General features: G+C 49.4%; 2 protein-coding genes and 1 long non-coding RNA gene across 4 annotated transcripts in view; 2 read left to right on the top strand and 1 right to left on the bottom strand.

Moving 5' to 3' along the window:
• Nucleotides 1–170: 170 nt before the first annotated feature.
• On the top strand, nucleotides 171–11,363 carry LOC149998688 (uncharacterized). The gene is made up of 3 exons (XR_016514361.1): nucleotides 171–465; nucleotides 4,168–4,240; nucleotides 11,302–11,363. It is a non-coding gene; the product is annotated as an uncharacterized LOC149998688 (long non-coding RNA).
• A 5,740-nt stretch (nucleotides 11,364–17,103) lies between these two features.
• ZNHIT3 (zinc finger HIT-type containing 3) lies at nucleotides 17,104–23,396 on the top strand. Of its 2 annotated transcripts, none has more exons than XM_090291984.1 (5): nucleotides 17,104–18,205; nucleotides 18,336–18,367; nucleotides 20,056–20,142; nucleotides 21,136–21,213; nucleotides 22,610–23,396. In XM_090291984.1, the coding sequence occupies exons 1-5, from the start codon at nucleotides 18,120–18,122 to the stop codon at nucleotides 22,789–22,791; spliced, it is 465 nt and encodes a 154-aa protein (XP_090148110.1). In that variant the 5' UTR covers nucleotides 17,104–18,119; the 3' UTR covers nucleotides 22,792–23,396. The 2 variants fall into 2 exon arrangements, with proteins under 2 accessions (XP_090148110.1, XP_090148109.1); XM_090291983.1 differs by having other exon boundaries at nucleotides 17,111–18,205; nucleotides 21,133–21,213.
• A 124-nt stretch (nucleotides 23,397–23,520) lies between these two features.
• Nucleotides 23,521–27,933, bottom strand: part of MYO19 (myosin XIX) — a 29,239-nt gene continuing 24,826 nt past the window's right edge. The window contains exons 21-25 of the mRNA XM_090291977.1: nucleotides 27,250–27,416; nucleotides 26,980–27,109; nucleotides 25,444–25,529; nucleotides 24,694–24,996; nucleotides 23,521–23,818 (exon numbers count right to left, since the gene is read on the bottom strand). Coding sequence (XP_090148103.1) covers nucleotides 23,690–23,818; nucleotides 24,694–24,996; nucleotides 25,444–25,529; nucleotides 26,980–27,109; nucleotides 27,250–27,416 — 815 coding nt within the window. The 3' untranslated portion in view covers nucleotides 23,521–23,689. The remainder of the gene's footprint in view (nucleotides 23,819–24,693; nucleotides 24,997–25,443; nucleotides 25,530–26,979; nucleotides 27,110–27,249; nucleotides 27,417–27,933) is intronic.

The raw sequence follows: 27,933 nt of genomic DNA on the forward strand, positions 1-27,933 counted from the left end.
TATCGGCTCCTCCCCCTGGCGGAGCCTCCCCTCCCCTCGTCCTGAAATGCACCACTCCCCTCTCCCCACTCTACGCCAGAGGCCCCCCTCAACAACTCCGCGTCCTTTCACCCCCGCCCCCTACCTCTCCACCCCATTCCACAGGGTCTCTGGTTTGGGAACAGGGTAGCGCCATCGCAAGATACTTGAGCCTCATAGCGTGAGTGTCCGGATTCCCGACTTGGGGTCGTTTTGGCGCGGACCACTGAGCGGCCCTCTGGCCTCGGGAGCAGCCCCCTGCCGGGCCTTGGAATAGCCTAGGGTTGAGGGTGGGCATCGAAGACAGCAAGGTTTGCTTACTCAGGTGGTGGCCGCAGTCCGTGTCTCATTTCTTTTTCCGTTTCCTCCTAGGCTGCTCCAAACTTAATTTCCAAGCAGACCAAAGACCCTTCTTCCAACATAGAGTGAAGACGCCCCTAAATTACTGTGAGTGTTTATGTGACGGTCAGAGCAGGGAGGGCTGAGGAGCCAGAGCTGAAAAATGAATTGCAAAGGTGCTCAGTGAGAGAGAAACTTGTGGGGTCAGAGGGCAGGGGTTAGGTTCGCTTGAGCCCCCTCCACCTCTAAGAAGAGATGGGAAGAAAAGAGATGGTGTCTGAAAGAACCCCTCGTTTTCTCATGAGCCGGGATCTCCAGCCGAGTTTAGGGAAAGAAAAGTTCCCTTGAAGGAGGCCCTAGCATCTGGGGCAATGGGCCCGCCGGGTTGGGGGTGGGGGTCGGGGTTGGGATAGGGAGGAAGCTGCCTCTTGTCTCAGGCGGGATGCTGAGCTGTGGCCCCCCTGCTGCAATGCCTGGACTCCTTTATAGCTCTAGGTACATTGTGTCCCACATGGGGCGGGGGCTTCTGTGGGACTTTGGGGAGCTAAGACTTTGGTGAGGAAGAGGGACAGGGAACCAGGCAGTGGGCCTGGGCCCCCTCCATCAACAGAAAGCCGGTTTTCTGGTTTAGTCTCTTCCCCATCCGTTGCCAACCTCTCAGCCCCCACCAGCCTTTGAACCTAGGCTAGAGACGTCTGAAAAGGGGTTGCCTCCCTAGGAACTAGCTGGGTACAGGGGCTTCCTCCTCCATCAGAGTCCTGGCTGATTCCCCTCCACCCCCCACCTCCTGGCCCAGGATCACACAGCCCAGAGAGCAGCTTTGATCTTACAGAGGCAGGAGGGCCGTTGTCAGGCTTCGGTCCCTATTGTCTGCATTGCTTTAGACTTCAGCCACCAGCCTGGGACAGTGACAGTCAGGGAGGGATTCTGTACCCCATGGGTTATGGGGCTATTGATTAGTGACTTTGGGATCCACTTCAAAGTCCATTGCATTGCCCCCCGCCCCCCAGGGGAGAGGAGTGTGAGAAGGGGAGCTGCCCCCTAGGTAATCCTGCTCTTCTCAGGTCAGTGCACCCCTGTTATGTTTTGGGGCCAGCAAGATGGGGAAGGAGAACCAGGCCCCAGTGTAGAGGGTCCCTCTGAGGCTTGGGGCTGGGGAGGAGGTTAAAGACGGGCGCTTCCTCCAGATGCGTGTTAATCACACACCACAGAGGCTGCACATCCGAGATGTGGGAAGTGAGAGCAGCTCCCGTTCCATCTGCCATCTCCGACTCCAAGGTTACCCAGGGTCGGGAGGTCGCCATTCCTGGTCTGCTTGTTCCCAGCCTTACCTCCCGGGCCGGACCCCTGTCCTGGATGGCCATACACCAAGTCATATGTCACCGTTTCTCTCCAGTGGAAAGGACAATACCCTCATTCAAGCAGGGACCATAAGAGCAGGGGTGGTCCTGACAGCTCTGTGACTTACGGAGCTCATGAAGCTGCCAGCCTGGCCCCATAGCCCCAGCCCTGCCGCAGCCTCCTTCCTCTTACTCTGCACAGGGTCCCAAAGACCCTGCGTTCAAGCCTCTGCTCTTCCTCTGACTCAGGGATGACCTTGGGCAACTTTCCTACTTTTTGCAACTTCCTCATCTGCAAGGTGGGGATGGTAATCTTTGCCCTTCTGACCTCTGCCAATAAAGCTATTGGGCTTGCTATAAGCCAGTGCCTGCTCAGCCCAGACTTCCACAGCTGTCCTCACAGTACCTTGGGTGTCATACAGACCCATTGCAGATGCAGAGATGAATCATAATTCTCACCCTCTAGGGATCTGCACTCACAAGGCTCTGGAACAAGAAGGAGGCAGTGGGCAAACCAGAGGGCTTTGAGTTCAGACAACCCTGAGATCACTTCTGATTCTACCACTCATTCTGTGATGGCAGCATAGCTTCAATTTCTCTCATCTGTAAAGTGAAAATTATCCCTCTATCTTCCTCATAGCTTCCTGTGAGAATTCAGTGAGCTAAAGTCTGAGGAAGGCTGGCCATGCTGGGCACGTTAGTACTTGTGACCATAACCTCTAAGTAGAGGTCCTTTCACCTGGATTAAATGCAACCCTAGGCAGGTGTGGATGTGGCGTCAGGTGGCAAGGGACACCGGGTTAGGCCCAGGGAGGGGCTCTGGCATCATGGCTCCTCCTAGACTCCCAAGACCTCAGTAGGGGTGAGGAAGGCTGAAAGGTGAGACTACATGGACCCGAAGATGTGAGATTAGATTCAGCTGATATGGCAGAGTGTTGTGAAGCCACCTGGTGTTCATAGGTCAGAGGAAGGCCTAGAACTTATCTCTGAACAGAACACCAAGCCTGTGATCAGGGGGTCAGGTGGGCAGACAGAGTATGTGGCCAACGCTTCGAATAGGATTTGGAATAACACTGCCCTGGGTTCACATGCAACCTTGACACTTACCTTCACCTTCCTCAGGCTCAGTGTGTTGATCAGGAAAACAGGGATAAACTCAGCACCTCCCTCCCATGGGTCTGTTCAGGATTCAACTAGATAATGCCAGCTAAAGGGCCTGGTAGAGGGCCAGGCACTTAGTAAGTGCTCAATAAACCTCAGCTGTAATCACTGGCTGTTGAGGGCAGCAATGGCATATACCCATGATGTTATAGGAGCCCAGGGGAGTAGCATGTGACTCAGTCAGGAAGTAGGGAATCAAAGAAAGTTTCCTGGAGGAGATGAGCTGAGTATTAGAAGACAAGTAGTTAATCCCAACAAGGAGACCCAGGCAGAGGAAAACAATGAGAAAAGGCATAAAGGTGGGGTGGGTGGATAGGAGCATCAGGTGAGAGGTGAGATGCTGAGATGAAACTGGAGAGGTATTTGGTACCAGATGGACAGCGTTTGTCTGTTGGGATTAGAAGGTTGGACTCATCTTTCCTTTGATGAGGTGTAGATATCAAGATCCTGGTTTTATAGGCCAGGAAACATCCTCAACCACTTGGCTCTAGAAAGGGACAGGTAAAAAAAGAAAGAAAAGAAAAGAAAAGGACTTGGATCCTCACCTATCTCTCTGAGTTATAGAAGAGGAAGCTGAGGTGCAGAGAGGGTAGTGACTTGCCCAAGTTGCCTAGCAAGGAGAGAGAGTAGAGCTGGGATTTGAACCCTGGTCTCCTGTCCCGCCTTCCTTGCCCCCCACCAAAGCGAGGCTCTCAGCCTTCATCTCCCCTTGCTTTCTGCAGTCTCCTCTTATAGGTGAGTAGTTTTGTGGAGACTCCAGTTTTTCTGTCCCTGGATGTTGAGATTAAACCCACATGCAGAACAAGGTTTACCCAATAGCCTCAGCCCCACCACTCTGCAACCTGGATCTCTGCCATATTTTAGCCGAGACCAGAAAGCTCCTTTCCTGCCAGCATCTGTGGAGGCTGTAGTCCCTCTTCCCTCACCTTCACATCTACCCTCTTTCTCTGATGTGTAGGGAGCATCCTGGGGGAGCACAAAGAGAGGGACAGAGAGAGAGCTGAGGGTTGCTAGGGTGCCAGAATAGGGGTTTCCTTATTAGAAGGGTGGGCAGGAACTCCTGCCCCTGAACATTTTGAAATAATAACAGCAGTAAAGCATGGAATAATCCAGCCCTGGAGATGACATATGTTCTGTTCCTGCCCTGCAGAGTTCAGGACGACTCCCGCATGGCTCTCCCCTCCCCGGTCCTCTCTGCATCTAAGCGTCTAAGCCAGAGGAGTCCAGGCTCACGGCAGCAGGGAGCTGAGATCAGGACAGAGCTTCCTTGCGTTTTCCAAGTGTGTTCATTTACATTTTGGCTTTGTAGTGGAAAGACCTCTAAAGAAGGTGATGAGGATGGAATCAGGTGGGGCGAAAAAGGGAAGAACCCCACCGGCCAGGTGAGTCAGTCAGTTGGAGCGTCATTCTGTGCATCAGAAGGTATGGGTTCCATTCCCAGTCCCTGGTCCGGGCGCATGTGTATGGGAGACAACTGATTGATGTTTCTTTCACATCAATGTTTCTCTCTCTCCCCCTTCCTCTCTCTCTAAAATCAATAAATACAAGCTCGGGTGAGGATTACAAACCAAAAAGCCACACAGGCAGCCCTGGGGGAAGAGGGGACAGTCCCTACTCCATGAAAGCTGTGACAACAATCTCTTTTGGTGGGTGGGGGTGTTGTAATTTTTTTTTTCTCTGATTATCCAGATAATACTTACTCAATGTAGAATATTTGGAAAGAAGCAGAGGGGAAAAATGTCAACAATACCCTTCTAAAGGCGACAGTTTTATAACTTGACATATTTTTAAGAAAAAAATGTAAAGAAAATAATCAACCACCACACCTTAATCTGTCTATTTAATTTTTCTGTCTTTCCTTTTACTCTTTATCTATACGCAACACACTGTTGACATAGTAAGCAACTTAGCATCCTGCTTTTTTTGTTTTTTTTTAAGATTTTGTCTATTTTTAGTGAGAGAGGAAGGGAAGGAGAAAAAGAGGGAGAGGAACATTGATGTGCAGAAGGAACATTGATTGGTGACCAGGGACCTGGCCCAGGAATCAAATCAGGGACCTTTCGGTCTGCTGGACTCTGCCCAGCCCACTGAGCCACACCAGTCATGGTGTGTCCTGCTTTTTAACCCTTAACATTTTATTGTAAACATGAGTAAGTGTTAACCTTTTAGTCTTAAAAATTGTCATCTGTGGCTTCACAGTGTACCCAGTGTTAAAAAACAAAATAAAAAAAATTGAATAGAGTAAAATTGAAGATCATATTGGCTTAATTAAATAATCCATGAATTGGACTTAAAAAAAATTCACATCCCCACATCCTCTTCTTCAGCAACCCTCAGTTTGTTCTCTATATATATGGGTCTTTTTTTGTTTTTTTAGATTCCACATATAAGTGAGATCATATTTGTCTTCCTCTGACTTTTTTTACTTGGCATAATACCCTCTAGATCCATCCATATTGTCACAAATAGCAAGATTTTCTTCTTTTTTATTGCTGAATAATATTCCATTGTATATACTGGTACATACAACCTCTCCATTCACCTGTTGACGGACATCTAGGTTGCTTCCCTATCTTGGATATTACTAGTTATGCTACAATGCATACAGGGGTACATATATCTTTCTGAATTAATGTGGTTGTCTTCTTTGGATAAATACCCAGAATAATAATTTATGGGTTATATGGTAGTTCTAGTTTTAAAATTTTGAGGAACCTCCATATTGTTTTCCATAGTGACTCTCTTAATTTACTCCCACAAACAGTGCACTAGGGTTCCCCTTTCTCTGCATCCTCGCCAGCACTTGTTACTTGATTTATTGATGATAGTCATTCTGATAGATGTGACATAACATCTCGTTGTGGTTTTAATTTTCATTTCCCTGATGATTAGTGATGTTGATTATCTTTTCACATGTCCGTTGGTCATCTGTATGCCCTCTTGGGAGAAATGCCTATTCAGGTCATGTCCATTTTTAAAATTGGGTTGTTTGAGGTATTTTGCTTTTTTCCTTTTAAGGTGTATGAGTTCTGTATATATTTGGATATTAATCCTTTATCAGGTGTATCATTTGTGAATATCTTGTCCCATTTAGTAGACTGTCTTTTCGTTTTGTTGATGGTTTCCTTTGCTGTGCAAAAACTTTTTAAATTGATGTAGTCCCATTTGTTTTTGTTTTTTTTTTTCTTTTGTTTCCCTTGCTCAGGGACATATATGCAAAAGATAATACTAAGAGTGATGTCAAGAGTTTACTGTCTGTGTTTTCTTCTAGGAGTTTTATAGTTTCAGGTCTAATATTTAAGTCTAATCCATTTTGAGTTTATATTTGTATATGGTGTAAAAAAGTGACCCAATTTTATTTATTTTTTGGCCTGTGTCTGTCCAGTTTAGCTTACACTATTTATTAAAGAGACTGTCTTTATCCCACTGTATATATTGGGTTGGCCAAAAATTCCTCCCCCCCCCCATAATATGGCTGTAGTAGCACTTAGTTTTCTTTAACTTCATTCAAAACAATTTTGTTAGATTGTATTGTGACAGCTGTCATATCAGCATGCATTAAAAAAACACATCAAAACTGGTGAATTTTTGTGTAGCCATTTTAATATTGAAGATGGAAGGAGGTAAGTATAATTTTCAGCATATTATGCTTTTTTATTTCAAGAAAGTAAAAATGCAACTGAAATGCAGAAAGAAGATAAAAATATGAACAATAAAATGGCAATAAATACATATCTATCAACAATTGATTCTAAAAAGCAAAATTAACAAACAAGCAGAACAGAAACAGAATCATGGATATAGAGAACTTTTTATGGTTGCCAGATGGGAGCGAGTTTGGGGGGATGGGCAAAAATGATGAGGGATTAAGATGTACAAGTTGGCTGTTACAGAATAGTCATGGGGCTGTAAAGTACAGCATAGGAGCCAAAGAACATATATGCATGACCCATGGACATGGACAACTGCGTGGGAATCGCCTAAGGGAGTGGGGCTGGGGGCTGGGTGGCAGGGGGCAAATGGGGAAAAACTGGGACAACTGTAATAGCATAAACAATAAAATATAATTAAAAATAATATAATTAAAAAATAAAAAAATTAAGAAAATAAACTCTGGGATTTACTTCTCAATTATTTGTTAACACAAGGAGAGAAATGTATCAATGTTTTCCTGAGAAACAATATTAAAGGCTTTGTAAAAACAATGTTACTCAATGTCTAATTTTGCTCTTTGAGTTATAATTTAACAGAACTTTGATGATGTCACAACATTGTTTAAAAGATGAAAGTTCCAAGTAAACAATTATCAATGATTTAATTTTGCCTCCGTGGACATTGAAGTTAAAAACGAGTAATCAAATTAGGAGTCTGAACATAGTGGGACTGTTGTAAATACAGGACTCGAATAGAGATCTACCATGTCATTTAACGGCAGTAGGTGAAAAAAGGCTTATTTGATAATTAATTACACTCAAATTTGTATTTGGATATATACATTTTTAAAAATATTGTTTTAAACTGCATTTGAAATAAATACATATGTTAAGAAAAGTAAATACATCCTATAATATTTCATATTTAATTACAGTGAAGTATTATTTTCAGTTGACTTAAACCTAAGCTTTATGACTTACATTAGTTAATACATATGCCTTTCTTACAATTGTTTATAAACAAAATTTTAAGTCAAAATAATAAATAATTTTTTATATAAAAATTAATAAATCTAGGTATGGTCACCGTGGGCTTTTAGCGTGAATGATGGCATTTTGAGCCTGTGATTTTTCTCTTTAGCAGGCAGTATCCCACCTAGCAAGTAGAAAGGCACTTTGGTGAGTTGTACAAAAGGGAGTTTTTATAGGCAGAAAGGGGTGGGATTAAGAAGTTACGAGTAGATTATTTCAGGCAGGGGTATCTGATCAGGAAATTCCAAACTGATTGGTTTAAAATTCTACTCCTGGGAGAAGCTGAAACTGAATTAGGTTAGTTATTAAGTTTTGGTTTAATGATATGGCTGAGCAAAAGTGACTCCATTTTGGTCTTTCTTTCTTTCTTTTTTCTTTTAACACCAAGTTGTGTCATCAGCTTACTTACTTACCATTGTAAATAACACTGCAGGGAACATCTTCCCACTGCAGGGGCAGGACCAGAGGCTGGGAAGGGAAACCAGGGTCCCAGTTTCTCTCCCCAGTTCCTCACTTTGAAGAACTACCATCAGTTCATGAAAATAGTTTGGAGGTGGGATAAGGATTGAGGCAAAAAAAACTGTGAGGCACACTCCCCTCCAAGGGACCCTCAGAGGCCAGTTGGAGAATCTAAGACTAGAATTCTAACTCTTTGACTTCTTTTTGTTTTTTGTATGTTTTATTGATTATGCTGTTACAGTTGTCCCAATTTCTTTTCCCTTTGCTCCCCTCCACCCAGCAATCCCACTCCCTCCAGCAGTCCCCCACCCTTAGTCCATGTCCATGGGTTGTGCATAAAGCTCTTCTCAACATCCCCCTGTCTATTCCCCACCCTCCTGCCATGCTTCTTAATTCCTACACCATTTCCCTCCCTCTCCCCCACCCCCCTCCCAGCTGTCCTCCCCCCACATGCTCCCCATACCTATGATTCTGTTCCCACTCTAGTTGTCTGCTTAGTTTACCTTTGTTCCATTCTCTGGCTTCTGTTGTTGATAGTTGTGATACTATGTTCATTTTAATGTTCATAGTTTTGATATCCTTTTTCTTAAATAAGTCCCTTTAACATTTCATATAATAATGGCTTGGTGATGATGAGGTCCTTCAGCTTTACTTTGTCTGGGAAGCACTTCATCTGCCATTCCAATCTGAATATCTTTGCTGGATAGAGTAATCTTGGTTGTAGGGCCTTACTTTTCATCGCTTTGAATACTTCCTGCCAGTCTCTTCTTGCCTACAAAGTTTCTTTTGAGAAATCAGCTGACAGTCTTATATGAACCCCTTTGTAAGTAATTCTCCTCCTCTCTTGCTGCTTTTAAGATTCTCTCTTTATCCTTAACCTTTGGCATTTTGATTATGATGTGTCTTGGTGTGGTTCTCCCTGGGTCTAGTTTTTTTTTGGACTCTCTGTTCTTCCTGGACCCATATGTCCATTTCCTTCCCCAAATTGGGGAAGTTTTCCTTCATTATTTTTTCACATAATTTTTCAATTTCTTGCTCTCCCTCTTCACCTTCTGGAAACCGTATGATTTGGATGTTGGCACGTTTATAGCTGTCCCAGAGGTTTCTAAGCCTCTCCTCATTTTTAAAAATTCTCATGTCCTCCTTTTGTACTGGTTGACTTTGTTTCTTCATTATGTTCCAATTTGTTTATTCGAACCCTGGTTTCCTTTCCTTCACCACTTGTTTCATATGGATTTTCCTTCATTTCAGCCAGAATAGTCTTCATTCTTTCCCCTCCTGTTTAATCTTTGTTTAATCAGCAATGCCTTAAACTATGCATCTGTTGTCTATCTCCTCATCCGTTAGGCGTGCTATCTGCTCTTTGCTTAGTTGTGCCCCTGGAACCTTGATCTGCCCCCTCTTCTGGGTCATACTTCTCTGTCTCCTCATCTTTCTGTGATTGCCTCTGTGATTTGGGCAAGGGCTGTCGCACGTCTTACGTTATAGGGAGTGGAGCCTTAGGTATTCGTTAGCCCTGGCGACCCGTTCACAGCGTTTAGGCGCTGTATGTGTGGGAGGGGTCTGAGAGGGAAAAGTGCCGGTTGCAGCAGCTTTCCCAGGTCCTTCTTCCCCTTTCCATACTAAGCAGGTTGCCTCCTTTTCGAGACTGGCGGCTTCTTCCTGTGCCCCCGCCCCCACTTGCTTTTACAGTCAGAAGTAACGCGGCTTTATTTTCCCAGGCTCTGGAACTGCAAGCTGTGTGGTTTAGTTTGGGGCTTGAATCATTTTTCGGGTTTAATCAGTATGACTATTTTTTATCAGGGCTGCTGCTAGCCACGCCCACCCGCCGCTCTCCCGGGAGCCGCGCCGCCTCTAGCGGTGCTGCCGAGAAGCTCCGCCCCCTCAGCCACCGCTCCTCTCTCTTTCGTCCCGGCTCCGCCCCTCCTGCCTTTCTGGTTGATTATTTCTTCTTTATTTCTTGCTGAACTTCACCGTAGTTTTTATTTTTTTTTTTTATTTTCTGCGTGTGTGTGGTTTTTTTTTTTTTTTTTTTTTTTTTTTTTTTTTAGTTTTGAAGTGGTTGTAAATTTCTTCTTAGCTGTGAGAAGCAGCGCGTGTATTTACGCCTCCGTCTTGGCCCTCTTTGACTTCTGTTGTGCCTGCAAAACAGGGAATGTGGGGGTTTCTGTGTAGATTTGCAGGGTAGAGGTGTTACTGGAAAGGGACCATCCAGGAGCGGGTCTGCCTCAGGCAAGCTATTAGTGTGTGGGTTCTTGACTTCATGCAGGAAAAGATTTCATAACCCAAGTCCAGGTGACTTTGAGAGTATGTTTATTAAAGCTGGGGACGGTGAAACAAAGGAAGGGCTTAGCGTAGGAGAAGCAACAGGAGAGAGCCTAGGAGGTGCTCTGCTTTGGCTCCCACGGTGGGGCTATTAGGCCATTGAAAAGTCGGAGCAAAGGAGGCATTGGAGACAGATTCAAGGGTAATCCTGGGACAAGCTGTCACTGCCTGTTGCTCCTCTGGTTGCAAGTCTCCTGAGGACCCTTAGAGTTTAAGAGAGAAAAGTAATGATGTACACCTGAGAGGTAAGAGGGGCATGGGGTTGCTCCAGATAGAGCCCTTGGTGGGTCTTTGTCTTGAAGGTGCTTAATTGTTTTCAAAGGTAGGGATTTTAGGGGAGGTCTTAGGGGAGGATCTCAATAGAATATTAGCTTTATGCTGATGTGCCAAATGAGGTTGTCTCCCTGACTTTATCTGTCCTTTGGTGTGATTGACACAAATGACACTAATTGGTTATCTGTTCTCTATCTCCCTGAGTGGGGTGATTTAAGCTATTTACCCTCTGGTTGTGGAAAAGTGTAAACCATTTACTCTTTAGTGTCCTTGGTTAGGGAATATAAGATTTTGCTTTTTAGTAGATGGCTGTAAACTGCTTGGCCCTTTAACTGTCTGCCTCAGTTTCCCTATTCCACTTGTCCTGGCTCACTGACCTGTCTCAGAGAGGTTGTGAGAAACATGAGTGCTTGTGAGAGCCTCCTCCCACAGTTGTATTTGCACAATGGCGCCCTCTGCTGACTGCTTTTCCAATGATTCGGCGTCTATTTGGAAGTTCCTCCTGTCCTTCCGTCCTCCCCTAGTGTTTTAGTTGTGGGGAGGGCATCATTCAATGACAATAAAATAACGTTTAGAAAATTGAAAAACAACACTTTAGGTCTACCCCATACCTGATACCCAGAACTTTAGCTTGCTTCCAGAGACTTTCCCATACATTCACATGCAACCTCCAACGACCCCAGCCTATCTATTTCTTTCAGGTGTGACGCTGGCTCCCCCATGCCCTGGGGAAGACGGCTTCCTCTTCCGTAGGTCCTGTGGGGTGGTAAGATCAATGTGCCCTGCCTCCTCCCTTATTTTGGCCATAGGAAGTAACCCCAGAGTTAACCATGAATGTATGAGAGTTAAAGTTTAATGAGACCTGTATGGGACAGGGTGGGCTTCATGGGTGTGGAACTTGTGTAGTCTCAGAGGGGCTACACTTGGTTTAATGTCTGGTGTTGCCGTCTTGAAATGCTTAACCGTTTTTGAGCAAAGGGCCTTGCATTTTCACTTGGTAGCCGATAAGGGGCAAGCGTTGGTGGGAGTGCAGTCTTGTGGCTGGCTGTCCACCGTCCCAGGGCTGGCCCTGAGCAGCCAGGCAACGGGGCTCCTGAGAACAACCCGTAGCCCGGCAGCCTTTGTAGATTGCTGGGCTGGCTCAGGGTCTGCTTTCTCACAGGGAAGGCTCCCTTGCTCAAGACCTAGGGCTCCCTCCCCTGCCCCCCAAGGCCTCTCCTTGCAGCCGTGCCTGACAGCCAGCTCTTTGGCACATGGGCTGCTGAGGCCCTGTGGGTTAGGCATCTAGTCCAGTCCAAGCGCTGTTGCCACCTGGGTCAGCCTGGGCTGGGAACCTTGTCTGGCAGTGCTGGGCGCTGGCAGCCGGGCACCCACTGCAGGCTCAGCTCACCTGGAGCATGCTGGGTGGCGTCTGCCAGCCCTGCTCTGCAGACTTCTGCCTCTACTATCTGGTCTCCCTCTGGGTCTCACACTGTGCCTCGCAGTTAAGACAAGCAGGCAGAAGGAGGCCAGGGGTGGCAGCCCTGGAAGAATGTGCAGGGGCAGTGCAGGAGCTGAGGTGTGGCGAGCCCGCCCATTGGGGTAGCACACAAGTGTGGTCTTCCAGCTGTTCAGTGGCCCTCTTTTCTGAATTAGTCTCTGCTACGAGGAGCTGTATCTGGCTTCTCCGTGCTTCCTGACATCACCGCATTGTGATCACACTCAATTCATTGGGCAACCTCTTCATCTACATCCTCAGGGGCAAAAATCTGGACCTGGAGTTGCATTATTCTACATTTGGGAACAACTGGCACCTTACTCCTTGCCAAGACTTTGGGAGCCACAGGACCAGGGTGGTGACATTCATATGAGCTGGGGGTCACCCCAAGAGGAAGAAGGGCATATTTTCTGTGTGAAAGGTGCATGGGAAGAATTCTAGGGATTTTTCTCTCCTGCCTCACAGGCAGCAGTGTTGGGCAGCTTGGATGCCAAAAGGGGGTTGAGTCCCTGGAAGCTGAGGGGAATCTTCCCAGTCTCCCCACGCAGTTCATAGGACAGGTCTGGTCAGTCTATAATGTATACGTTCCTGCCAGCTCCAGGACAGAGCATGAGATTCGCGTTTTGCCCACCTGTCCCACGGTCTCTGGCTCCCATCCGGTCATGGACAGTCTCTGCACCTCCTCCGCAAGCTCAGAAGTCCTCCATGCTTCCGGTTCAAACCAACGACGGCTGAACTGTTGAAGCGGACAACAACCCATGCGGGTTCTTGGGCAGGTGTGAACACGTCCTGGAGTCCGGGTGGGACCTGAGTGGAGGCTGCAGGCCGGGTGGGGGACTCGGCTGTTCCTCGGGGACGGAGGTCGAGGGGCGCTTCAGCACCATGAGATGGACAGCACCTGAGGCGCTGGGGAAGCCCAGGGGGGCGGTGACAGCCCCACGCTGCCACGACGAGATTTATCCTGGAAAGCAAGGCGAAGGGGCAGTCCGGGCGGCCGAGCTCCTGGCAGGCCTCAATCCCCAGAGACTATTTGGGGTTTGGGGCCCGTGTTCAGGGGATGGACTGAGTTTGAGGTCATGAATGAGGGAGGGGGAAAGAGGGAGGGAGCTGGAGCCGCGCTAGTCTGGGGAGACTAGTATTCCAGCCGCGAGGAGGGGGTGGGAATGGGGGTGGGGCTGAAGGCGGAGTCGGGCCTCGCCCCTGGAGCCTCCGTCGCGTTTGCACCCTGGGTCCGGAGCTCCTTTACACAGATCTTTGGGCCACCGCAGGCCCAGGGTTGCAGCCTCCACCTTCCGCTCCAGGTGACAAGAAGAGGTTAGGGCGCCTCTGAGGGGAGATAAAGGTGGGGAAGGGCTGTTTTAGGGGAGGGAGGCAGATGTTGGTGCTGCGCTGACCTGGGGACAGTGAGGAAAATGATGGACTGTTTCTAGGAACCGTGGTGTTTAAACGGCCCTTTGCAGGGTTGAGATTGCTTGCCTCCTGGGAGCCGGAGCCACCTCCCAGCCAGGGTCCCTCTGTGATGTGATGGGTCGTGGGGCGTCCCTGTTAGAGTGTGGTAGGGGTGGAGGTTCAGCAGGGGCTGAACAGGCAAAGGCAGAGGGGGGCACTTGAGGTGGGCAGCAAGTTGTAGCCCTTGGGAGGGCTGTCGCAGGTGTTGCAGGAACCCTGGACAGCTTGCACTCCCCATCCTGAGACAGGATGGGGCCCAGGGCTCCCATTAAGCAGGACTCCATCTATACACAGCACCTCATCTCTTGAGCTCCCATCCAAGCCCGTCACAGCCTGTTGGCCCAGCTCATCTCAGCCATGTCCAGTCCATAGGCAGTCCCCGTGGGTTCCACTTCCTGTCTGTTTCAGTCTCCACAAATTTCTGGGTCCACCTACCAGGAACACCCTTCCTGGTCATACTCCTATATCCCCTCCGATCTGAACTGTCCCAACACCTCTAACCGGGCCACGTCCAGATGCCCCTCTCATTCCGTTAGGTATCAGCTATTATCATTCAGTCCTTTTGTGTGAGCAGCTGTGTCAGGGCGACAACAGAAGCTGTCCCTGTTCTCTCAGAGTCTAAGGGGCCACCGTGGGCATGCCTGGGACTGATGCCAGAGCACCGACAGGACACTAACTGAGCCTCGGTGTCCTGAGAGGTCCTTCTGTGGCAGCAGCCCATGAAGCTGAGGTTCGAAGAAGGAAAGGGGATGGACTAAGAAAGTGATGTGGAGGGTGGGACTGAGGGTAGGATTGAGGGGGCAATGATTGAAGAGCATTCCAGAAAATAAATGGCATGTGCCCGGCAAGGCTCAGAGAAAAGGAGAGGGTGTGGGATATTGGAGACAGTCACATGGTAGAGTTTGAGGAGGCAACTGAGAGGGTAGACACAGGCCAGATCCAGAGGTTCTTATAATTAGTATTATACATCCCAATGACCATTCCACCAGCAGGGGGGAAGGGGCCCTCACTGTGTATAACCCACAGTCCCTTGAGGTCAGTTACACCTAATGGTCTAATTGTGTGTTTCATGTGTCTGTCTTTGGATGGGCCTTGGTGCCCTGGGTTGTCCGCATTCATCATTGGGCCTTTCTGCCTGCTCTGGGGTCACAGAGGGTACAGAGGAGGGGATGGCACCACCTGGGTATGCGTATGGAAGGGAGGCTCTCAGGGCTCGTGTTCCCCTACCTTGTCCCCAGATGCCCTACTGGTGGGTTTCTTCTGGTTCATATGTAGCCATTCAGGCTGCCAATCTTTTGATTTGGTGAGAGGGCTCCTACCTTGGCCTTCTCTTGGTAGCCCCTGCAGTGGCCCCATGCAGTGGCCCCTCAGATTCCTTCATTCTGCCAGGCCTGCTGGCTGTGTTTGGATTCACATCCTCCAAAAACAGCTCAGCACAGCTGTGGCTCAACTCTGTGATGAGAAGCTGAAGCAGCACTTCTGGCTCACTTCCTGAAGGCCCAGCAGGTGCGGGAGGCCCTTGTACTCCCCCAGGGTCTGACTGGCAGTCCTTTCTTGCTGGGTGTTGTTCATGTTCTTGCAATGGCTGTCAGGCCAGCCAAAGTGGGGCACGCTGGCCCTAAGGTCATAATTACCCTCCTCCGGTCCTTCCAGGAGGATTATGTTGTTGCGAACCCTGGAATGACTGTTTGTTAATTACCATGATAATCAGAGCTGTTAGGGTCTGACAGAAGGGACTTCCATTAGCACCAGCTCCTTGATGAATGAAGTGGAAATGAGGAACAGGAAGGAGGATGCTAGAGTGAACTGGACACCAGAAGGCCTTCTCTGACCCTCTGATTTCACATCTGCCTAATGAGTTTGCTAATATCCACTTTGCCTCTTGGGGTCACTATGATGCCCAGGGTGACTCTAGTTATTAATCTATTGCCATGGGGGCCACAGTATGGGGCTCATCTGTTGGGGTGGGGTGGGGCTAGACCTTTTCATGTGGTCATGGACTGCACACACCTGTCCCACACAGGTGTGTTCCTTCAACAAGCTGAGCAGCACTGCCCATCTTCAGGCACCCTGGATAAGGAGAGGGGGAAGGCTTCAAGAGCCAAGCAACATTATTCACTATGCGTCCTTTTGCCTCCACTGGTACCTCATCTCTCTCCCAATATGAACTGAGGTTTGACTGATGCTAAGGAGGTATGACTGGGCCCTGGGCTGCCATGATGGTCACCAATGAGGTTATGGGGTGAGCCAGGACAAGGCAGGTCCAGGTTGGGCTTGTTCCTGGGCACCAATGGAGCCACTTGGCTACTCCTTCTGGTGTCCTACTGGCCCCTTTTTTTCTGGACTAGTTTCTGCCCCAGGGGCTACACCCAGCTTCTTCATGCTTCCCAACATCACTGCCACCACAATTATGATCAACTCACTGGGCAACTATACCATTTACTCCTTCAAAGGCAAGATTATAGACTCTAATTAGCAGAGCCCTTCACTGCGGACAACTTATCTCCCCTGCCTGCCTGGACATTGGGTGAGGGGAGCAGTTGTGGGCATCCATGGAAATTGGGGGTCATCCAGAGTGGAGGAAGAGGCATCTTCATTGGGAGGAATGTGTATGGGAGGAACCCCAGGGATTGTCTCAACCCTCCTTCAGGCAGCTGGGCCTGCTGGTTTGGATGCAGGTAGAAAGAATTGAGTTCCTGGAAAGTGAGTGGACCCTCCCCACCAGTTTCCCCACACAACTCCTAGGACAAGTCTGGAGGGGGCATTGGAGATGCCTATAGTGTGTGACTGTCTCCTGCTTCCAGAATGGAGCACAGGCATTGAGTACTGTCTGCTCTCCCAAGCCTTGTGGCCCCTGGATAAACACTGGCATTCCCTGAGCCTCCTCAGGGAAGCTTGGATCTCTGAGGCAATTCCAGTTTATATCTTCTGAGCCATACAAGTGTCCTTGGGGACTATTAGGCTAGTCTGGACGATATCCCGGTTGGGAATGGCAGCTATAGGCAAGGACTGTGCTCTGTCCCCTGGTGGCAGAGCAGGACGCTTCAGCACTGCGCTCTGGACAGCGCCTCCGGGGCGGGCAGGCAAGCGGCTCCTCTCCTTTCAGGAGAATTCAGCCAAATTTAGAGACTGTGGTGATTTATGGCCCTGAGAGGGCGAGCACACGTGGCGCCAGAGTCCTTACAGGCTGGTATCCCCAATGGGGCCGGGATGAGGTGCAGGGCTGCGTTGAAGTGCGACTCGGTCTGTATGTAACGCTCCATCTCCTGACTCTGGCTATCCAGATGGGTCACAACTCCCCTGTCGTGACATCACTGAGCAGTCCACACGCCCCTAGACTCTTGGACCCAGAACCTCTTGAGCTGGATCTGCCTGGCTCGGTGACTCTTATTCTGGGCCTCACGCCCTCGGTGCAGAGGTCACTCTGCAGGTCACTGGTCTCAGCCCTGCTCGGTCTCCCCACCTGCACCCCCTGAAAAGCACCGGATCTGCTTCTCCCAGAGGCCCCAGCTCCTGCTCAGTAAAAGCAGCTTTATAACTGTTTGTCAGGGGACGAGCCTCAGCGATGATAGCCCGGGCTGGAAAGCAGGGCGGGAGAGCAAATTCCTGCACGAAGCAAGGCTGTTGGCGTTGAGAGAAGTGTGTCACATGACCCAGCCTGCGGTGCCAATTTGCCACTTCCAGAGCCCGGACTGACGTGCGCTCTTCGAGGACGCTGGGTTCCTGCCGCGGAAGCCGCCCTTTCTTTGCGCCCACGCGCTGTGCGGATGTGCTACTGGCTCAGGGAATTGTGTGGGGACTGTGGTCCCCAATGGTGCTTCTCTGCTCCCAGCTGGAGCGGGAAGAAGTTACGGACAGATTCAGTTGAGAGCTCTGAAACTAAAGTGTAATAAAGAAGAACTAAGAAAGAGAGAGGGGGAGACAGAAAAAAGTACTTTCAGAAGGCGCAGGCAAACCAGGCCCCTTCTGTTCCCCGAGTGAGTGTCCTGGACTGAGCCTGTAATGGAAGGCGAGACTGCGGGGCTGCCAGCCTCAGCTCCTGCTGCCTCTTAAAAGTGAAGGTGTTTCTCCAAGTTAGAGGTTGTTTGAGGGTTGTTTTTAAACCTAACTTCTGACTTTTGTGCTAACTTTAGAATTTAACATTTATGAAGAGTAAGGGCTGGACTCCTCATTTATTAGAAGTAAACAAATGACACGTGTGGGAGACCTCAATGCCCGGGAACGATTCAGAAAGTCCAAGCCAGAAGATAAAGGACATTACGTGCAGGGCAACAGAGCTGGAGAGTGGCGATGACTTGCTCCAAGTCACACAGCCGTGTAGGGGCAGGGACAGGGACAGGGCTACAGGACAAATTCTTCGAAACGTGGCCCAATCAAGGAAAACCTGATGCAGTTACTGATGCACATCGAGTGCATCGACTATCTACTTATCAGGCCTGGAACAATGAGCAGGCGCAATCCATTGCTTTTGATCGCTTGTAAATGCTGCGCGCTGATTGGCTCTGATTTAGAAGACGGAAGGAAAGGCGTGCACGTGGGGCCCGTGGCGAGAGCTGCGCGCACCGGGAGTGGGAAAAAGTCCGCCGACCTATCATGGCGTCGCTCAATGGTAGCACCGTCGTCTGCGTGATCTGTTTGGAGAAACCCAAATATCGCTGCCCCGCCTGCCGCGTGCCCTAGTAAGCGCTAGAGGTCGTGGGGGAGGGGGAGCGCGAGGGTTGGGCCGGGCGGGGCCGGGGGCCGGGCTGGGATCGCGGCAGGTTCCGTGCGGCCCTCGGCTGAAGTGCCCTGTGGGTTCTCTCGTTACAGCTGCTCCTTGAGTTGTTTCCGGAAGCACAAAGGTAAGGCCCCCGCCTCCCCGCCTCCCCGCCTCAGCCCCGGCCTCCATCGTGCGGGGCAACTCCCATGCCCGCCGCCGTCTTGGGGACGTGGACCCCTTAGGCCGCGCTCTCTGCGGGCGTTGTAGCGTCCGATCCTGTAGGATGCCCTGGGAACCTTTCCCTGTGAATGCCTCTCCGGATTTTGCACAATCAAACCCTTTCTTCTCTGCTTTTTCTTCTACGTACCATCCTTTTTTGGACTCTGATTGGAAAAGTCTACCCTAGCTATTCCATTTTAGTAATCCGACGCCGCACCGTTCATCATTTGGCAGAAGCTGCGCTGGTTAAGGCTAACAAGAACTTTTTTTTTCTTTTAAATAATGCCTTGTTGGAAACAATGAGGTAGCTCTGTTTACAGTAAGGAGCTGTGTCCTTGGCTCTTAACTCTTCTCCAATCCCGCGCGTCTTCTCAGCCCTCAGGGACACTTTTCCACGGTCTCACGATTGGTTGACTCTTATATTCAAGTTCCTCTTACTTGTTTGCCTCTCGTTTCATCTCCCCCAGTCTCTAGTTTACAAGCAGTATGTTATCTGTGCAGCATTTCTAAAGAAACCTTTCAGCTAAAGATATACAGAAAGGATGTGCAACTGCTTTGCTGGAAATAGGGTTGGAGAGCCGGTCTGGAACACTTCCCTGCATCCCTGTGAGGCCCCACGGGAAGCCTAATCAGGAGCTCTTATCTGTGTGGCCCTGCTGCTGCCAGGGTGAATTTTCTGAAATATAAATTTGACCAAATCACTCCCTTTTTGAAATCCCCAGTCTTTAGCACAGGTCAGTGGTTGGTAACCTGGGTGGGTGTGGCTCTCCCTTAGAGGGGGATACCTCATCACAATGTTTTTGTTACAGTAGCTGAGGAGGGGTTGGTGGTATTTCTGGTAATTGGTATTGATTCTAATAAACATCTTGTAGTGTGTGAGACTATCTTACAGCACACACAATAGTCCCCTTGTTGAGAGACACTCGTCTTGGGAAGAAAGGCAAATGGCCTGTGTGTGGCACTCTTGCTCCTGCTTTCTCCACTTGTGCCCTACCCGCCAATCCGCTGGCATTTGCTCATCACAGTCTCCTTCTATGTGGCCCTATTTTAAGGTCTGGTCTAGCCATAGGCCTTTCCTGTGCTAGAAATGCTATTTAATCTGGCAACGACTACCCCTCCAAGACTCCCCTTGGTCTTGTCTCCTGGCTCTCAGGTGACCTAGACCATCAGATCCTTTGCCTCTTATCCATCTCGTTCACTGTTGTCCTTAAGACTAAACCCCTGTCTGGTGGAACTTATGACTGTCATCTGTGTATGCCCAGTGGCATGTGCACATGCAAATTTGGTATCTGAAACTCCTGAGAAAATAGTTTGATGCTAATTGAAGTCAGTGTGCCACTTAATTGTAATGAAAGCCCTGTGAGATTAGGCAAGGCAAGAACTGATCTGGACAGGTCCTGGGGTCCATGAGGCCTCCTCCCAGGTTCAGGGTTGCTTGTTTTTATTATACTGCCCCTTGTTTGATCTCTTACTTCCTCTACATCCATCTCCACCTCACCCACATCCCTCCTGCATGCACATGCTTCCCACCTAGATGCTGGCTTGGTGGCAAGGTGCAACCTTGTCACTAAAATGGAGGTGATGTGCTCCTGAGACCTGTGTCTCTTTCAGAGCAGTGCAATCCTGAAACTCGTCCTGTTGAGGAAAGAATAAGATCGGCTGTTACTGCAAAAACGAGAAAGCCTGTGGAAAACAGAGGTGGGTTCGTTGACTCGAAACCAACTGCTGTAGCAAGGGGTTTCAGATAGAATACGCTAGCAGGAAAGAGGAGACTTGGGCTGGACAGGGAGTCCAGAACCACGTCTTCATTAGGGAGAAGCAGCTTCCTTAGCCCAGAGCGCCAGGAGTGGGGGCACAGGTGATAGCAGCCTAAAGGCATCGTTCAGGACAAGAAAGAGGGGCAGGAGGCAGAGGGGAGAAAGGCCATAGGTGTGGTTTGGGGGTCAGGTGCGGACCCTGCTGGAGGGAGCGTAGGGTAGTCACGGCTTCAGTCTTCCTTCATGGGCCTGGCTGGGACTGTCCATTCACCTGGGCCTTGGTGGGAGGCTGCCTTTGGCCTGGGGCACCCTGCTGCTGTTGGGGGCTTCTCACAGCTTACAATGGTCATTCAATCCAGCCAGCCAATCTTTAAAACCTCTGGGTGGTGCACCACGCCAGGCTCTGAAAGCAGCCCCACCTGGTGCCGCCAAAGAAATGATGAACCTTCCCAGCAAGGGGATGGCCCATTTCTGCCGTTGGAGAAACTTCCTTGTTGGATTCACGCAATGCCGGCAACTTCTGCTTGTGAGGGGATTCAGATTAGCAGGTTTTTATGGAGTTCACCTAGTTTATTGGCCCATCATAGGGCTGGAGCCAGGGTGAGAGGTGTGGTGATAAGAATTGGAAAATCAGCCTCCAAGCATAACAACCACAGGGAAACACAGGGACTAAGTGTGCGAACACTAGAATGCATTTGTTAAAGTCCCCAGTTTTTCTTTCATTTTCCTTCCCTTTCCTAAAAGAGGAGTGTTGGTATAGTCACAAACTCCAGAGAAGAGGCCTGGTTTATTTTGTCTGTGCCTACTTGCATACCCGTTACTATCACGTGTGTGCATACACATTTTCTTACTCTACTGGGGAGCAGTTAAAATCTGGCACCTGGGCTTTCTCTAGAGGCATGGGTTGTTGATTGTACTGTATATTCCTTAGAAGACGAAGACTCTATAGCTGATTTTCTCAATAGTGATGAGGAAGAGGACAGAGTGTCTTTGCAGAATTTAAAGAAGTTAGGTAAGTCTCTGCTGTGCATATTTATTCTTTGTCAAACATTGAGATACATTTAATCTGTTGTATAGAATGTGATTTTTAAAATTTTTTTATTTATTTTTGGAGAGGAGGAAAGGAGGGAGAAAGGGAGAGAGACATGGATGTGAGAGAAACATCAGTAGGTTGCCTCTTGCACGCCCCAACTGGGGTCTGGCCCACAACCCAGACATGTGCCCTGACAGGGAACTGAACTGGCCACCTTTCGGTTTGCAGGCCGGCACTCAGTCCACTGAGCCACACCAGTCAGGGCCAGAATGTGATTCGTAAACTTGTTAAATACTTTAGCGTAGCATGCAGAGCCCTTCATCTAGCCATACAGTTCTATAAACAACAGAGGGCTGGCCCTGGCCAGGTAGCTCCGTTAATTAGTGTTATCTCAATATACCAAGGTTGTGGGTTCAATCTCTGTTCAGGGCACATACAGAAGCAACCAATGAATGCATAAATAAGTGCAACAACAAATCGATGTTTCTCCCCCCCCCCCAAAATCAATCAATAAATATAAACAACACAGGGCTTCCACGCCTCCCAGCCTGTCTTTAAGACCCTTCCCTTGGCCTGGAGTCACACCGGCTTTGTGGGTTGACAGAATTCTGTTCCTCCTTCAAGGCTTTTATTGAAGTGTCCTGTTCCCAGTTCCAGCTTTTCTTGACCTCTTGACTCTCAGAATTAGACACTTTTTCATCATCCTATGGTGCCTTGTAATACACCACTCACCAGATTTTATGGTAATTTGTCTCACACCAGTCTTAGGGGAGAGACCTGTATTAGTCAGTCTCCATAGCAGTTTTGTTACCTATATAATTAATGGGCTAGGGTAGTTCCTACAGGTGTGCGTTATTTTTATTCCCATTTCACAAAGCCAGCCTAACATTGGGTGCTTTGCACCCAATCCCATGGCAGTGATTAGACTGAGGTTGGAGCTGAGCTGAGGTAGGTGTGAATGATTCTGTAATCTGGAAAGCACCGTACAGATGTTAGTCAGTTCACTGCTACTGATCCTGCTTCATGCTGGATCAAGCACCTGCCTAAGCATCATTCAGAGTATTTGGTATATTGATCCTTGCCAATAAGCTAATGCTGTTCTCTGCATTTGTGGTAGTAAATTATTTTTTCTTAGCCGAAGTGGCATAAAGTTAAAGTATTTACAAAAAAAACCAAGAACAGTAATCTGTGATAGCCTTTAATGTGGAAATCATTGATATGCTGATCTCACCTTGTTTATGTAAAAAGCATTGGGGTTAATCTGTGGGTTTAAAGGTTAAGGGGATGCAATATTTATTACATTTGAAGCATTTCGCTTTCAGCCATCTTCAGCTGTTCCCACTTCAACTCAGATTGGCTTTCCTTAATTTTTAAGGGGAGTCTGCAGAATTAAGAAGCTTACTGCTCAATCCACACCTTCGACAGCTGATGGTCAGCCTCGATCAGGAGGAGAACAAGGCCAAGCTCATGAGAGCCTGCATGCAGGAGCCCTTGTTTGTGGAGTTTGCCGACTGCTGTTTAAGGATCCTGGAGCCATCCCAGAATGAGGAGTCTTAAAATGGACTGTGGTTCTGCTTGCTCAAGCTTGTGTGGGACTTTTAGAACCTGCTCACTCCTCCCAGGAGAACGGCTGACGTGGGGCCCTAAGTGAGGGCAGTGGTTTCCAGCACGCAGACCGGCTGATGAAGGGTAGGTCATGCAAGTCTTTACCTCCAAAGCTGCAGGCGTGGGTGTCAGGTGGGGGGGCGGGGGCAGGGGGGCAGTCAAGGTGGCAGACATTCAAGTGCTTGTGTTTAGGTTAATTTATTTTTGGTACAGTGAAGGTGGATATCATAAATGATATAATTTATCAAGTTTCACACTTGTTTTGAGTGAAAACTTAGTGTTTCTAAATAAAATCAAGATGTGGTTCTGTGGTACATTGCATTGTTCATAATCTAATTGATTGAAATTAAATAAGTCAGCAACACATTAAATAGTCAGGTTTTGTTCCTTTTTAAGGAACTAAACACAGAATTTCCCCAGCCAGAATTTTAGAGCTGATATCAAGCTGCCTGTTCTGTTTGTGGGGACTCAAGGTGGGGGTGCCCCACTGGGACAGACAACTCTCAATCTCATTTGCTTGGAGTTGGACCCGTGAACATAGTAAAAACGTGAACTTATCTGTGGCCCTAGTGTCTTTGAATCTTGGTTCGGTAACTACTAACACCTGTCAGTGCTTGAGATGGCAGTTGGAGCCCCAGGCCCCCCTGGGGGAAGGGCCGCTGCAGCCCTGACTCGCGGGCAGGCGGAGCTGTCCCTCTCCTAGGCCTTGGAGTCACTGTGCGAGTGGTTTGGCAGCCACGTGTCGATCAGATGTCTTTGGCAAGGCTGCTGGCAGGAGATGGCTTTGTAGAAACAAAAGCACTGGGATCGCAGATCGCCCAGCCAGGTGTGGATGGAAGGTGAGAAGAGATCACACGTGGCCCAGCCTGTGCCTTTCCAGCAGGATCTGATTAAAGCCAGTAACACTGTCGGACGAAGGTTCAGGGCAGATGTCAGCATAGCGCAGCGGAGACTTTCTGCAGTGAAACTTGATCGAGCCCTAGGGAGAGGGAGAGAGAGAGAGGCAGCTTAACCCCAGCTCCCAGGAGACCAGGGCCTGAAGGTACCTCACAGCACAGGCTCGGAATGCGGGGAGTGTGGACGAGTAAGCACTGGCTAAGTCCAAAGCGGTGTTAAAATATGAAAGTTCACATCCCTCAGTGTGAGACAGATGAGGAAGCAGGAGGGGAGAGCTCTCCCCTCCCAGGACTGTCGCCTGTCACAGCCTAAGGCTGCTTAAAGCTGGGAGATCAAACAGTTAGGTGTCTCTTTACACTCTGGCTAGCATGTGTGGTGTTAGGGAGATTTTACCCAGATTCTCGCGTACAGTGATTGCTCTGGAATGGAAATTCAGTGTATTCCCCCTTGTGCCGTGTCAGAACCACTTAGTCCTTGAGTATTAGCCTGTTTCATGTGCTGGGTGACATTCTCCTTTGCTGCCCGTAACACACAAATGCAGAGCACCGGGGCCACTGACTCACCTGCTTGCCAGTCCCCCAGCTGGGGAATGAGACATACATAAACCAAGTAACATAATTTGGGGAAAACATGGTGGCAAAGCCAGTGCCCCTGGAGGGAAGAAGCTGTCATCACAGCCCAAGTTTTTTGAAAGTGGGACTAATTAAAAGGAGATGCTACAGCGTTTAGAGGCAGTTTTTAAAAAGTGACGAGAAGGCTCTGGAAAAGTCCTGGTTGTAACAGCAGCCAGACGGGCAACTGAGGCTCTGGTTTCCCCTGCAGGGCTGGGGCGGCTCCTGTCAGCCGCAGGCCTGCTCCCAAGGTGGGCAGGTGCCTGGGCCTCGCCTCCTGCCTCTACAGTGAGATGCGAGGGGCCAGGCTGTTGGAGGCCAGCCTGCCCATCCCAGCACCGCTTACCTGGGGCAGCGCTCGGATGGACGTGACACCGTCTTGCTCCTGTGCTGTCTGGACGGGGCAGCTGCTGGGGCCGCTGGAGGGGAGCTGCAGGCAGGCCCAAACCACCAGTTTCCTCTGAAAGCCGCGGACACCCATGGCCGCGTTGGCCAGGACCAGTCCCAGGGGCCAGAGGCGGATTATTGCCCCCAGGAGCCGGGTCTGTGCCTGGGGCAGTGGGAAGGAGTCTGGGGAACAGGGAGCTTGAAACAGGTGTTTTTCTTCTACACCATCCAGTTCTTTAGAAGCAAGGAAGGCCATTCTGATCTTTAAAAAAAGAACACCAATTTATAGCTTTTGATTTAGGAGCTCTTAAAGGACAATGGAAACCGGAAACCAGAACTATCTTTGTTAACTCAGCCTAACGAGGTGAACCAAAGGGCACCTGGCTGAGCAGCTGGGTGCCTTCAGCCAGACTGGCTCTGCGGCAGAACTTTATACCCAGGCAGCGGGGCCCAGGCCTTACACATGCCGCTGTGAAGAACAGCCTTACTGAGAGCTAACTGATAGAAAATCCACCTGTTTAAAGTATGCAATTCATGGTTTTTAGCATGTTCCCAGTTGCCTATGCCACTAGTTACCATCACAGCCACCCTGCAGGGTAGGTGGTGTCGTGCCCACCTGTACAGCAGTGGCAGGGCCAGCATTCCAACCCGGCTCCGTCTGGTACCAAAATACCCACTGCCAGCCCGACTCCTTGAGTCGGATACTCACTCTCCACTGCTGCCACGCGCGCTTGATGACCGTGGCGGCCGTGTGCAGCCTCTGGATGTGTTTCCGAGTTAACCAGGAACGAGTGGCTGAGGGGTGGCCCAGAAACAGAAAGTAAAATGTTCGTTAAGCTATCGGTAACCTGGCCGTGCGGCTGCTAGAAGAGTCTGAAATAGGCGTTTTTTCAGGCGGTGGCTGCCTGTGCATTACGTGAGGTGAGGCAAAAGCTGGCCCTCAGACGGCCCACAGACTTGGCGGCACCTGTGCCTTGAAAGGACAGTTGAGAGCAAGGGCGGCCCTTCCCCGTGCCTGGGGAATGTGCGGGGCCTGAGTTGCCTGCGTCTTTTAGAATTACTTGCATATTTTTTCAGGAAACCCTTAGGGTTAATTTGCTTGCTTTATAAATCTATGAATGACACCATCATATACCCATGCTGGTAAAAGTAGAAACTGTTGGATGGTGGACTGATCATGATACTTTCTAGAAATTTCATTATTTTTTATTCTTTTTGGTACAACCATATTCCGAAAAAGGGCCAGCCCATTAAATACAAATACATTTGGATTCTAGAAAACTAAACTTTAAAGACAAATAGAAAAGTCACCAAACAAGAGAGTTCTACCTTATTTCCTTACACATTTTTTTCATGCTTATCCACACAGAAACACACTTTACCAAGGTGGCATCACCCTTGATGTGTTTGGCACCCAGGTTTGAACATCATATTGGAAGTGGTTTTCCATTAAACTTAAAATAATTTTCAAAAAGACTTCTTAGCTACATCATAAGGATGGTCCATAATATAGTCATAATTCCACCAATGTCAAATGTTTGGGTGGTTTCTAGTATTTTTATTTAAAAAAATGAGACAGCTACCCTATCTGGTCGTGCAAACGTAAAGGTTGCCATTTTGATTCCCAGTCAGGGCACATGCCTGGGTTGTGGGTTTCAGGCCCAGTCCCCAGCTGGGGGTGCACAAGAGGCAACCGATTGATGTTTTTCTTCTCTTTCTCCCTCCTTTCCCCTCTCTTAAAAAAAAAAAAAAAAGATATATATATAAAAGTAAGGCTGCTGTTAACATGGTTCATACATTTCTTCCTTGGTGAATCTAATCTTGTCAAGTTTTTACCTTAAACGCATTAAAAGCCCTCAAGCCCAGCAGGTAGTGATGTGAGTTGTCATAAAGGGAAAGGTGGTGTAAACGGCTACCTCAGTCTGGGAAAAGGGAATTAAAAACTGAACTTTTAGCCTCTGCTACCTATAGGGCACCCTTATGGGTGGTATGACCTGGTTTCCACTGAACTGCAAAGATGCCCTGGGTGAGGTGGACAGGGACTTTGAACCCCAGCACACTATAGGGACATGCCACCATGTCTTGAGGTGGGACACTGTCAGCTTTGGTATATGGGGGCTCAAGGAGCAGCATTTCAAAGGAAACGGGTGTCACGTGGGGTCTGTGTGCAGTGGCTGACAGCGGCCACACCGAGGCCCACTGGTCGGCCCGGAACAAGGCCACGTGCCCAGGGCTCCGATCTTACCTGCCTGGATGAGCACAGCAGCCCTCCTCTGCCTTGCCTCCTTGCGGTGCCGGTGTCGCCTCCAACCGCCCTGGATGCAGCGGGCACACTGCTCCAGCACCTGGACACGCCCGCGCTCCAGGAGCTCCAGCTAGGAGAAGGGGCATCCGCTGAGGTCCGCGGTCTCCCCTCCCCTGCCCTGGGGAGGGCCCGCCCCCGCCCCTGTCCCGCTGGCAGCACACAGGTGGTCTGTGTAATCTTAACCTCCGTTCCTCATCTGGAACAGCTTACCGTGAGGTCAGTCATGAACACCTTGGTCCTGCCACAGTGCACTGGCGCTGGCGTGCCCTCAGCTGGGTCACCAGGTGTGGCAGCTGCCCGAGTCAGAGTGGGCAGAGTGTGGAGAATGTCCTGGAGTAGTGGGTGCAGCGGGGCCTCCTGGGTGTGTGGAGACCATTCTAAGGGATGGTAGACAGGTCCCATCAATGCTTCATCATCTACACACTCCTGTGGCCCTAAGAAACTGGTTCTGGCCTCCCCAACATGTTACAGGCTTCTGTTCTGTTCTTGCCTCTAACCATTTTACCTCCTTTTTGGGGGGAGAGACCAGGGGCAGCCCCTCTATTGTCCCTCAGGCCCCTGGCATTCTAAGGAGGCTTGCAATTGTGCTGGGGCTGTGCCCTGGACTGGCCTGCAGCCCCCATTCCTGTGGGTCCCCTTGGGCACGGTGGCAAGGGCACTTGGTGCATGGACCCCAACCTGGAATCCCAGGCTGTCCAACTGGCATTTGTTTCCAGCCCCAAACATGCTGAGAGCCAAACAGGGCAGCTGGGCCACTCCCTCAGCCCGAAAGCTCACTCCCTGCCATGGCAGGAAAAGGGAGGACAAATCCTGGGCCTCTAGAGGCCCAGGGGTCCCCCTATGTCACAGGGCCGCTCCTGCAGGTGGAGGATTTACCTGAGGGCTCTGACCACC

The sequence above is a fragment of the Furipterus horrens genome, unplaced genomic scaffold (assembly GCF_987537825.1).
Source record: "Furipterus horrens unplaced genomic scaffold, mFurHor1.1.pri manual_scaffold_11, whole genome shotgun sequence".
NCBI lineage: Eukaryota > Metazoa > Chordata > Mammalia > Chiroptera > Furipteridae > Furipterus > Furipterus horrens.